This window comes from Galeopterus variegatus, unplaced genomic scaffold (assembly GCF_000696425.1).
Source record: "Galeopterus variegatus unplaced genomic scaffold, G_variegatus-3.0.2 Scaffold3926, whole genome shotgun sequence".
NCBI lineage: Eukaryota > Metazoa > Chordata > Mammalia > Dermoptera > Cynocephalidae > Galeopterus > Galeopterus variegatus.
Genome location: NW_007730037.1, coordinates 192,761 through 205,238, shown reverse-complemented (window position 1 = coordinate 205,238; position 12,478 = coordinate 192,761). Strand labels below are relative to the sequence as shown.

At 35.3% G+C, this 12,478-nt stretch overlaps 1 protein-coding gene across 1 annotated transcript in view; it reads left to right on the top strand.

Moving 5' to 3' along the window:
• Window positions 1-4,181: 4,181 nt before the first annotated feature.
• The window catches only part of LOC103601882 (liprin-alpha-2-like), a gene marked incomplete at its 3' end in the record, with an annotated part of 184,707 nt that continues 176,410 nt past the window's right edge, over window positions 4,182-12,478 (top strand). The window contains exon 1 of the mRNA XM_008586290.1: window positions 4,182-4,532. Coding sequence (XP_008584512.1) covers window positions 4,452-4,532 — 81 coding nt within the window. The remainder of the gene's footprint in view (window positions 4,533-12,478) is intronic.

Genomic DNA, 12,478 nt, shown 5'->3' with positions numbered 1-12,478 from the left:
AGAGTGAAAAGACAACCTGCAGAATGGGAAAAAATATTTACAAACTATGTATCCAATGTATTAATATCCAAAATATTCAAGGAACTCAAACAACTTAACAGTAAAAAAGCAAGTAAACCAATTAAAAAATGGGCAAAGGAGCTAAATAAGCATTTCTGAAAGGAAGATATACATATGGCCAACAGAAACATGAAAAAATGCTCAACATCACTGAGCATCAGGGAAATGCGAATCAAAACCACATTGAGATATAATCTCACCCCAGTTAGACTGGCTATTTTCAAAAGGACAGAGTATAACAAACGATGGTGAGGATGTGGAGAATGGGGAACCCTCTTACACTGGTGGTGGGACTATAAATTAGACTAACCATTATGTAAAACTGTACATAATTTCCTCAAACAACTACAGACAGAACTGCCATACAATCCAGCAATCTCTCTTCTGGGCATATACCAAAAGGAATGGAAATCATCATGTCACAGGGATACCTGCACTCCCATGTTTACCATAGCTCTATTTACAATAGCCAAGAGTTGCTACCAACCTAAATGTCCACTGACAAACAACTGGATATGGAAAATGTGGTATATCTACACAATGGAATACTACTCTGCCATAAAAGGAATGAAATTCTGTCATTTGCAGCAACAGGGATGAACTTAGAGAAAATTATATTAAGTGAAATAAGCCAGGCACAGAAAGAAATATTGCATATCCTCACTCATAAATGGAAGCTAAAAACATAGACAAATTTTAAAAAAGAAAGATAAACCATCACAATGATTTGTTGAACTTTCAAAAAGAAAAAACAGAACTAAGGCCACCACAAAGGGCTTCATCCACACCCCCCTGACATCTACATTCAGCACAGCAATGACCAAGCCACAGGCCTCAACCACACCCCCTCTCCTTTCTCTTTCTCCCACACTATTTCTTTCCCACTTCCCTTCTCTCCCTCCCACCCAATTGCTCTGCATCAATATCTTAGAACATACAAACAGATGAAGCTGATGACCCCTCCTCCCGCGACCAGGCAAGGAGTATACAAAAACACCACTTCCACATGGGTAGTCCACCACAGCCACCACATTAGCCATGGCTGCCACAAAAGTGGATAGATGCCACAACCACCATGCAGGTGGCCTGCCAGCCACTCAAGTGTATTGATACAAGGAGAGTCACCAGCAGAGACCAAGAAAAAGAAGAGAATGTCTCTCTCCACAAAGCCCATTTCAGAGTGACAGAAGAAACATCTACTCTAAGATAATAGTGGGGGACCTGAACACACCTCTCTCAGCACTGGACAGATCACCTAGGCAACAAATCAATAGAGTAACCATTATTCTTCCAGAAGGAGAGAAGAAATCTAAGGTTACCAGAGGTGGGAGGGGAGAGGGAGAGGAGCATGAGGAGAGATTGGATAAGGGGTGTAAAGAATAAGTATGATTTGTAATAATTATATGCTAATAATATTGATTTGATCAACAATGTTGAACCCCAAATATATGTATAATCAATTATGATTCAATAAAAGAAAATTAAAATTAAAATTAAACAAATTAAAAATATAAAGAACTGAGACCACGATAGGTGGGAAATGTTGGAGGGGGTATTAGTAAGAAATTGGTAAAGGACCACAAAAAATGCTTATATTGTATAGTGTCTAATATACTAATTATCCCAATTTGAGCATCACATATTGCACACAGGTATTGATATCCAATGCTGTACACCACAGATACATACAATTATGTTTCAATAATTTTTTTTTCCTTTTTGTCTTTTTTCATGACCGGCAACGGGATCGCAACCCTCAGTGTCGTGCCCGCACTGCGCTCAACCAGTGAGCGGACCGGTCTCTATATGGGATCCGAACCCTCAGCGGGAGCGCCGCCATGCTCCCAAGCGCCACACTCTACCGAGTGCGCCACCGGGCTGGCCCCTTTCAATAAATTTTTAAAAAACAAAAATAAAAATATTCAAAAAATAAATAGTAACTTCCTTAGCCAAATGAAGGTTAACATCATTAGTGGTATTATGTGGATGTCATGTACCACCAATGTGATATGATAACAAGGACACTTAATCTCTGTGGTATTTTCTTCCAAAACTCATAGCCCCAGTTTAATTGTGAGGGAGAATATCAGAAAAACATGATTGATATCATGGAAATAGAGGCTATATCCTACAGGATACTTGGCCAGTACTTCTCAAGACCATAAAGCTCATGAAAAACAAGGAAAAGACTAGATACTGTCACAGATCAGAAGAAACTGGAGAGACATGATAATCAAATAAATGTGGTACCTTGGATTGGAATCTAGAATATAAAGAGAGCATTTATGGAAAAACTAATGAAATTCAAGTAAAGTTTACAGTCCAGTGCATAATGTACTAACATCAATTTCTTAGTTTTGACAAATGTATCATGGTGATGTAAAATGTAAACAATTGGAGAATCTGAGTGAAGGATATATGGGAACTCTTTGTACTACCTTTGAAACTTTTCTGTAAATCTAAACTTATCCCCAAATAAGAATTTTATTCAAAAAATTATCTTCTGATTTATTTCGCAGTTTGTTAGTTAAATAATTACCTACACACATAATTTATTAGAATGTAGGAATCATATCTAAGAAATCAAGAACCACTTTTCTGCTTCCTCCCCATTGATATTATGTGTGGGGGAAATGGAATAGTTTAGTCAGGCCCCCTCACCTCAGATCTGGTCGGGGGTGGTGCAGCACATTCTTTGCAAACAAGGTATGTGTGGGTTGAGTTAGGGCGCATGCACACCAATGTATCTTTTTAGTTTTTTGCTATTGTGTGTCCTTCAGTTTGTGAAGCAGTGGCTGAACGGTAGAGAGCTTGCATCTAAAATTAGAGCATGTTTACTTTGCTGGCAGCTGCTCAGGTTTTCTTTGGACTTTGCCTGTAGCAGTTGAGTTTCGGAGTTTCTCTTTGGACTGCCTACCTCTTAGATGTGTGTGTGCTGAATAAAGCTTGCTATTTCTTCAACCATGGTTCCAAGGACCTTTTTCCTGTTACCTAGCTCATAGACCTACGTGTGAAGGGTTTGTGACCCAGTCTAGACAATGGGCTTGAGGGGTCTGTGAGCTCCAGACCCAGCCCTAGCTCTACATTATGTTAGATGAATAATTGGAGAATCAAAAGTACAAATGAATAGTAACTTAAGTATTAAAGACCGATCATCATACTCTTATTGCCTCCAGGTTCAAAGAAGATGGCTCCTGGTTCATGATTATGTATAACTATATCATCATAGATACATTCATTTAAGACACAACTTTTGGCTCATTCTGTTTTTTGTCCTCCTGAAGTCTCCACCTTTGAACCATGTGTAAATGGAACATTTATTTTTATCTCTAAAAGTTGTCAAGTCATCTGAACATGATCTTTTATACAGACCAAATCATTTGTTAAAGACATAGAAAACTGAATATGTTTTGCAACACAACCTAGATGTTTGCAATCAATATTTTTAGATGTTGAGTTAGAAATCTTCACATATATAAAGATATTTTATTAATTGTTTTTATGTATATGAAATAAGATTGTGATTATTTAAAACAAATGCATGCTGCTTTTTAAGGTATTGATGATCAAACAGTGATTTTTGAACTAAGATGGGAAGATGAGAAAATAATGATTACATTCATATTCATAAGTTCTTTAGGAATTCAGAATAGTAGAAAATATTTGGTGCATTTTATTTGTTACTTGCTAATATTATAGAGCCTTACTGAATTGTATGCATTGCCCCTTCGTATTAGCCAGCTACAATATACTTTGATCTATAAATTATAACTGAACTACTTAGTTACAAAAAGGCTCTGTAAAAAAATTAGCATCTTATTGAAAAGACTGGGTGTGACAAAGAGATTTAGAAACATACAGAAAGGAGTGATTTAAAAAATGTTACTAAATGCAGCTTTAAACAGTATGTGAAACATGCTTCAGGTTAGTCAGAAGAGGTCCTCTGAATTACACTGCACGGCTTCCCTGAAATGAAACTCTATTATTGGTTAACCAGGATATTTAGCATAATCACTCTGCTAGACTGTGGTGGAGGGAGGTGATTATCACTGAGAACAGATGGGCAGGTCCACAGCACTGCCAGATTCTGCACAGCTCCATTTATCGTTGGTTCTTGTTTTTTATTCCTTCTGTGTTTTTAATTTTTTAAAAAACATTATATGTTCTAAAGAACGAGCTGCACAAAATGTTGGCGGCTGATGACCTTTCAGCTTAGATTTCAAATGTAGAAGAAAGATTCAAAGTGCTATCACTGTGTATCTGAGAAGGATGGGGCAGATTTCATTTTACCCTGTAGTCTCCCTCAGTGCATGCACGGATTTATCTGTACGCTAAGCTCTCTGCTCTGCATCTGTAGCTCCTTGTGGATTATATTGTCTCTGTGATCAGAAATGATTTTCTCGGATATGAACACCGTTTCTGGCTCCCCTAAAGTGCATCCTCCTAATGGGACCCGGTTTTACACTTTTCAAGTAAGTGTGCTTTAAATGGCTTCACTACTTAGGAAGTTAATATACGGTCAAACTTTTAATAAAGGGGAATATAAAGAAAGGAAACTAAACAGTGTGAAAATATTGAAGAGGATGTATGGAACGGATAATGTGCATGTCAGTTTAATCTGTTTTAAAATATGTAAATAGGCTGGCTTTAGGATTCTCTGTGAATTCAAACAAAATAATAGTGAACACAATTTTCCACAGGGATTTTTAAATCTGCTACAGTACCATCCTTGAGGGTTTATGAGATGTGTTGTGTCTCCTGATATTATTTATGGCTATAATATGGTAAATGTTGTAAGTTACTTCCCTTATGCCTCACAGAAAGAGTAAAATTAAAAGACATTTTATGGAACTTTGCAAACTAAGTCCTCAGGGCTTAGAAAAATGTTTTGTATTTCATATACATAGCTTAACATAATTCCTTTTATTTAATTTTGTTATTTGTGCAATAAACGGGAAATCAATACAGGGGACTTAAGTACCATGTTTAGTATGCTTTTTAATTTAAGCTGAAGTAGAAACTCATTAAGATGGAAGATTTTCTGTGTAATCAAAAAGTCAAAATGATTTATAATATAAATATAAATGTGAGTTGCAAAGCTGTTACCTACTAAATGTATTTCAATCATCTGTGAATAAATCAGTCATTAATCTAGAAAATGGGTAAGTCTAAACTATATTAGGTTCTACTCATTTATATCTTCATACTGCATCTTTTAGTACTAAGGTTTACTTGTAATTCAGTCATATCATCATTATATGAAAAGGGAAAATGAACCTCCTATCCCTGCATATTTTAAATTATGGAAATATAAAAAGCTTGACATTTAATTATTTTGGCTGTATGGTTATAGTGTTCTAAAAATAATAAATATAAATACCCAGGGAATTAATATAGTAAAGGTAGTCTAGTCAGAATTTTTTTAAAGAGAGCTTTGAATAAATGCACATTTGATTTGCAAAAGTCTCCTGCCTTTGCAAACTGTAAGCAGTAGATGTAATTACTCTCTCTCTCCCCTTTTTATACTTCTATTTTTAATCTTGTCGCCTCTCTGGTTTTACACTGATGTCTACTGATAGTGCAAATCTGTGTTGTTACCGAATATATTGTCTTTCCAGTGGTGATCTGCTTATTGTGGCAGTGATTCAAAATGCAAGTGCCCTGGGGCTGTTCTACAGAATTATTACTTTTTTCCCCCTTCTTGATACACTGAGATATAAACACTCTTTACAATATCCTGTGGCTGGCTCTTTGGGGCAGCTTTTGACATTAGGTATTCTACTTCAGTCTCTTCAAGTGTAAGGGCCAGTAAATTCTGTATGCTCAGTCATGACACAGGTTTTTTACAATTCCTTCAGTAAAGATCTTGCTGACACCTTTCTTGGCAGGTGATTTTCTTTGAAAACATGTTGGAATAATTTTTAACCACTCCTGTTTTTGATTAGTATAATAGCATATTCATGTAAAAGTCATAGGGTTTTGTTTAAAATGTTGGCAAATATGAACTCTATTCTCATACATGTTTAATCTCATAAAATCATCTTTGATTCTGAGGTTTATGATAACAGGCAATATGTGTTTGGGTGTTTATCTCTTTGTTGCTGTTGTTTGTTTTTAGTTTTGATGGAAGAGAGAAAAGAGAGAAAGATGGTTTTTAAAGCATGAAGATAAAGGTTTAAAATAGTTGACTTTTTGCTCTTATTTTCAAAGGAAAAATTTAAACAATTATTTTTCTTACATACATTAACCTATTTTAAGGCAGTGTATCTTCTTTGGTTGATATGCTGTGAAATGAAACGATTTGCTGTAAAAGTAACAGACCATTTGTCAAAAAATGTGTCCTGTGAAAATGTTTAGTTAAATTTTCAAAAATGGTTCTTATTATGGAATGACATAAATGTATTTCTAAAATGATTCTGCATCAATGAATGGGAATTTTAATGCTTACTTTCTTAAAATTATTTTAGCACAGATTTTAACATATGCAAAAATATTTAAGTTGGCTTAGCATGAGTAATACTGAGTTTTAGTTTCATTTCTCATTAAGAGTCCAAACTATCTGGTCATTTTTTCTGACATTGTACATCACTGAATTTTAAGAGTGAGATTTAAAATGTACTTGACCTGAGTAGTTCAAAGGTGAAAATGCAACAAATGAGAAGCTGAAGAATATTCTCAATGCAAGTCTTTCTTTTTCATTGCATTTGAATTTAGCCACATACATTTTTGCTTCTACACCCACAAACGCAAATACTTTTATGGAATAGAATATATAATACAATTTAAATTAATTCCCTTATGTGTGAGTTCTCGGTTTTATATTATTATGAATACACTTGTGTGTGCATTTTCCTATGCAGAGGTGCATGGATCCTGGAAGACGCCAACTCCCAGTTTACACTAAATGTTTAATCCGTTTCTTATCACCAAAAGTCAAGTTCTAGAGTATAGTTGCCTAGAATGCCCTTTGATTCACACACAAAAAATAAGGATTAAATGATACTAGAGGAAAAGAATAATTATAATATTTGTTTGCATTAGATTTATCAATTTATGAAGCTCAAATATGTACAAATGGGAAACCTACTCTAAAACAAATATATATTTAATAAATATAAATACTTAATATTTACATATACTAGAAAACAGCAAATTCCCTTTAATTTCTTGTCCATAAAAATGACACCCAAACATGATTTCACATTTGTTCTTTCATAGATCTACTTTTGCAAATAAAACTACCTATCTGCTCTACTAAGCCTCTAGATTGGCTAATCATGACTCAATGTGTTAGTCCTCCCAGATGTCACCAGTACGGCTTTCCTCATTTCCTAGAAAATAAATACCTTCACCAAGTGGCTTTCAAACTGTCTCTGCAACCCTAAGGTTTCATGGGATTTTGTCAGTAGTTGCTAAAGACAGTAGGGATGTGAAACACTATTTTGAGGCTCATAATATTTATTTCATATTTACTTTTATTCATTGGAGCTCTATGCAAGCTTTTGTGAACAATAAACTGTGTGCTACTATCAAAAACAAAACAAAATGAAGCTTGCAAACGACTTCCTTAAACCAAAGAAATTAATTTCTGATAGCAGCAGGTTTATTTGTTGGGCCCACAGAAGAATTACTCCTGATTAGGATACATTGCTTTGCCATTTAATCCTAGCATTTTATAACATGATGGGTACAAAAGTGGCTAACTCTCTTGCCCCCTGATGCCCATTGAAAACAAGAAAGACAGTTTACTACAAAGTATAGAAACACAGTAACCTGCCATTTCCATGCTTAAATGCTTCATGTATCCCTTCTCCTTAAAGGATAAATTTCATCTCTGTAGACTGGCATAAAAAGCCCCTTGTGATCTGGGACACATGCAACATAGTGCTCTATCTACTTTCCCAGAAAGTTGTCTGTATGCTTCTGTGCTGATTGTCTTAGCCTCTTCTCTGAACCTGCCCATTAGAAATTTTTTTTCTATTATTTATTTGTTTATTTATTTATTGGCAGCTGGCCAGGATTGGGATCCGAACCATTGACCTTGGTGGTGTAAGGCTATATGGAAATTTTTTTCTTAGATACTCATCTCAAATGCTACCTTTTCCAAGAAGCCTTCCCTCATTCCTACTCTATTCACTGCCTTTCCTTTGATCCCCTTTGCCTGTTCATACCATCATTGAAGCAATGATTATGCTTTGTTATAATCCCCAAGAACATTTTAGTAAGTTGTGCCTCTAACACATGGATACCACCAATACCTCTGTTTAATAAGCTGGAGGCATATAATTAAAAGGTAAATGGTTAAAACTATGAAAATTTAGCACAATTAACAACAAATTCTTTTTCTTATAACTATACGGGCAGATAGCAGGGCATAACTATATATTAATTGAAACAATACCTAAGGATTATTCTTGTGTCCCTTACCCAATTACTCTCTAAGGGACACAAAGAATAATTACTATTTGTAATGATGAGCATGCTGATAATATTGATTTGATCATCACATACTGTACACAAATACTGATAGTTAACTCTGTACCCCATAAATATGTATAATCAAAAATAAATTAATTAATTAAAATATATATCTAAGGATATATAAAGGTAAATTTGTCTAACACTAGGCCTTTATGTACCACACAATGTTGGATTCTTCAAAATATGTTAATAGTTACATGAGTGATCAAGGAAAAGCTTTACTTTTATTGTTTTTTAATATAATTCTTTGGCAGCTAGCCAAAGCTTTCCTGAAAATTTTTCTTTTTATACCATTTTGCCATTCTTTATTAATTGGGACTTTTCTTATTTTATCAAGAAAACTTTAAAAGTTGATTAACATATATTTTCACACTTGGTAAATAAGATTAGCACTTGAAATCTACAGGACTAATGGGTAAGCTGGAAATCTCAAATGCATGAAGAATTTTCACTCAAAAGGTAATATTGGTAATTGTTATGGAACACCATATCTTTGTAATAAAACAAGGATGGGGTAATTCTAGCTTTTCAGGAAAGAACCAGATTTTCTATATTCTATCATTTTGATGTTACTTAGGAGTCCACTGTTATTTTCTACTATTTGGAGCACATTATAACTTCTTATTGTTGATAAATTTAAAATACATCTGGAAATATCTATCTGAATGCTTGGCATGTGTTATGTGTTCAAAATAAGTGAATAAAAGGAAAGTAGCCCTATAGAGATGATAAGAAAGACAGACCCTTTGGCTCCAGGATTACCCAGAAATATAAGCACAGATGCCCAACTAAGTAAAGAATTGAGGTTTTTTTCCGGTCAGCCAATTGCATGCATTCATGATTATGAGTGGTAGAGTTAGCACAAGAGGTGGTTCAAGCAGGTAGAACAGCATGGTCAAAGCTACTTATTGATGTGTGGAAAAGGCAGAGTTTAATATAACTGGAACATAATCTGGAGACAGGAAATGACTAAAAGCAAAGAGTGCAAACTCCAGGACAGAAAGATATATTTGACTATCATCCTTGGGATCTTACACTTGGGATTTAAGGATTTACAGCATAGAATGACAGGCTTGGATTTGTAATTTAGTTAGAATCCTGGTTGTTGACTTGGCTAAGAATTGAACTTAAAACAATTCAGTAGCTTTCAAAAAAATCCAGATGAAATGTGAGGATTTCCCTACTTTACAGATGTAAAACTGATGTTCACAAAAGGTACCCAAATAGTCTTTAATAATGCAGAGAGCAAGTAATATAGTTTCTGAATTCAGGATTATGGAACACAAAAGTCCATGCTCTTTTCCCTTTATTCTGCTGCCTAAAGTGCTGATAATTAAATACAGCAGCAAAAGTATTGTGAGCTACACCATATCTAATCCTGCTGTTCTATTAGGGCAGAAATTTATAGAAATTTGGCTCCAAATTTGACTTCAAAGTATTGTACTATTGCCACTCTGAATTTTTAAACTACAGGATTTCATTTAGTTATACCTCATCATTTAATCTTTTCTGATATAGTTTTCTCCTAGTTGAAAATACATTTTTATTATAATCAAGTTTTCAACAAATTTGTATTCTGGAATTGCACTGAAATACATAAAGGGAAATTTAGGGGGAAAAATATGTGCTAAATATACACCTTTGTTAATTTAAGAATGGTCTGTATATCAGTGAAACCAATCATAGAAATCAATGAATAGCCCCTGGAGTTCCAGATAGGAAATCATAACTCTTCCATTTGCAGAAGTTTCTATTTAATAGAAGTCTGCTAAAGTTCTGCGTTCCATGAGGACAGGCACTGTGACGTTTACTTCATTGTTAATTCACTAGAACCAATCAGAGTGGCCCAGCACACAGCCATAATTAGTAGATAGGTGTGGAATTGAATTACAAATTGACAAGAAGAATGCCCTGCTCACTGTCATATAGGAATTGCTGACATCCTGATTTAGAATGATCTCCTCATGGGAACACAATATGAGGGTGCTTCAGAAAGTTCATGGAAACATTCGTGTTATCATTTACTTCTGTTTTTAAAGTACCCTCATAAATGATTGAAAGGGTCCCAGGCTGGGGCCCACAAATATATTTCACTTATACCTGGCTAAAATAGCACTATGTTTCAGGGAATGCCTGGAGGGGAAGGAAATTGGAAGAAAGCAAGTAATTTAGGAGGCTCTTGAGATAAAGCATTTAATGCACTGAGCACAGTTGCTGGTGGTTAGAAAAAGCCCAATCATCAGCAGCCACAATAGCAGCAGCAGCAGGCGGTGTGTTCATAGACCACACTAGAGGTGGCAAGGATTTGAGGGAAGAGAAGTTAAAGACAAGGGAAAAGTCTATAAGAAATACATTAAAAAGAATTTATTGAGTTGCTGAATACAGGAGAGAGACAAGGAAAAGGCAAGATTACCTGCAGTTTCTAGTAAAGGAGAGAGGGATATAGAAGAGCAGGTTTTGAAAGCAATATATTGAGTTCAGTTTTGGACAGATTGAGTAGACAGTTGGAAACACAGGTTTGGCTCTCGGGAAAAAGGTCTGTCTGAGTAGCAGATGTAAATGTGGGAGACATCTGCTTACAGGGTGGAGAGAGCTATGGAAGTAGATGAAATGACTTTGGCAGGGAATGAAGAGGGTTGGGTGGGGTGGGGAAAGAAACACTCGGACACACATTGACTTACCCAGAATTACCATCATTTTGAGTATGTGTGCTTGGTTTATTCTGCAAACACATTTTGGAAACTATTTTCCATATCACTCCTCCTTGAATATTACCCCTGAACCTAATTAAAGTTAGATGTTCCTGCTTCTTGAATGTGTGTGTTTACTTTATTTTGCAAATACATTTTGGAAGCTTATGTTTTCTTTCAGTCCCATCCTGGAATATGATTCCTGACCATTAATTCAAGTTAAATCCTCCTGTTCTTGCACTTCCACAGCATAATTAATGTATGGTTATTGCTTTACTATACTACAATCGGTTTTTCACTTAATCTCTCTTAGCCACTAGGCTGTGAATGCCTAGAGAGCATATAATTTATTTTACTTCAGCACTCATATTTGTTTATTGACACTTAGCCTAATGCCTGTCATATAGAAGGTGTCTGTGCTTTTTGATTGAGTGAATGAATTCACATGTAAATTGGAGACTGCGTAAAATTAGTCCTCTTGTATTAATTTGTTAAATCATTTGACAAACCTTTTTGAGTGTCCCCATTATGCCAGACTTTAACAATGCCGAGCAAAACACCTGGTCTCTGCACCCAAGAATCTTAGAGTCACCTCAAGAAAAATTATCCAGAATTGACAATTGCACATTATTCTGTACTTTAGAGTAGACACACAAAAATGCATAGACTTTAAAGTTACATATACAGATTATTATTATAAATTGGGTAAATTCAATTGCATAATTCTATTTCCTAATCCACTTTTAATTCTAGTTCGTAGTTAACTTTCTCATTGTTATCCTATCATTTTTGTCTTTTATATTTTAAAAATATTTTACAAATAATAAGGATTGTTCTCAAGAAAAAAAATGCATCATAATTAAAAGCATGCCCTTTGGAATTAAGCACATAGTTCAAAACTAGATTCTGTCATTTACTAGAATGCGGTGAAGAGGAAGTGAAATTATTTCTCTATTTTCACTTTCTTCAACTACTGGAAAAGAATTAGGGTATCTAGGTTATGAGGTTATTGTGAATTCTCAGTGAAGAATTATGAAATATTGAATGAAGTATTTAATTCCAATAAAGATGGCGTTCAGGGCCGGCCCGGTGGCGCACTGCTACAGTGCACGGCTTGGGAGTGTGGCAGCGCTCCCGCCGAGGGTTCGGATCCCACATACAGACCGGTTCCCGCTCACTGGCTGAGCGAGGTGCTGGCACGACGCCGAGGGTTGTGATCCCGTTGCTGGTCCCGGTCCGGTACGGGC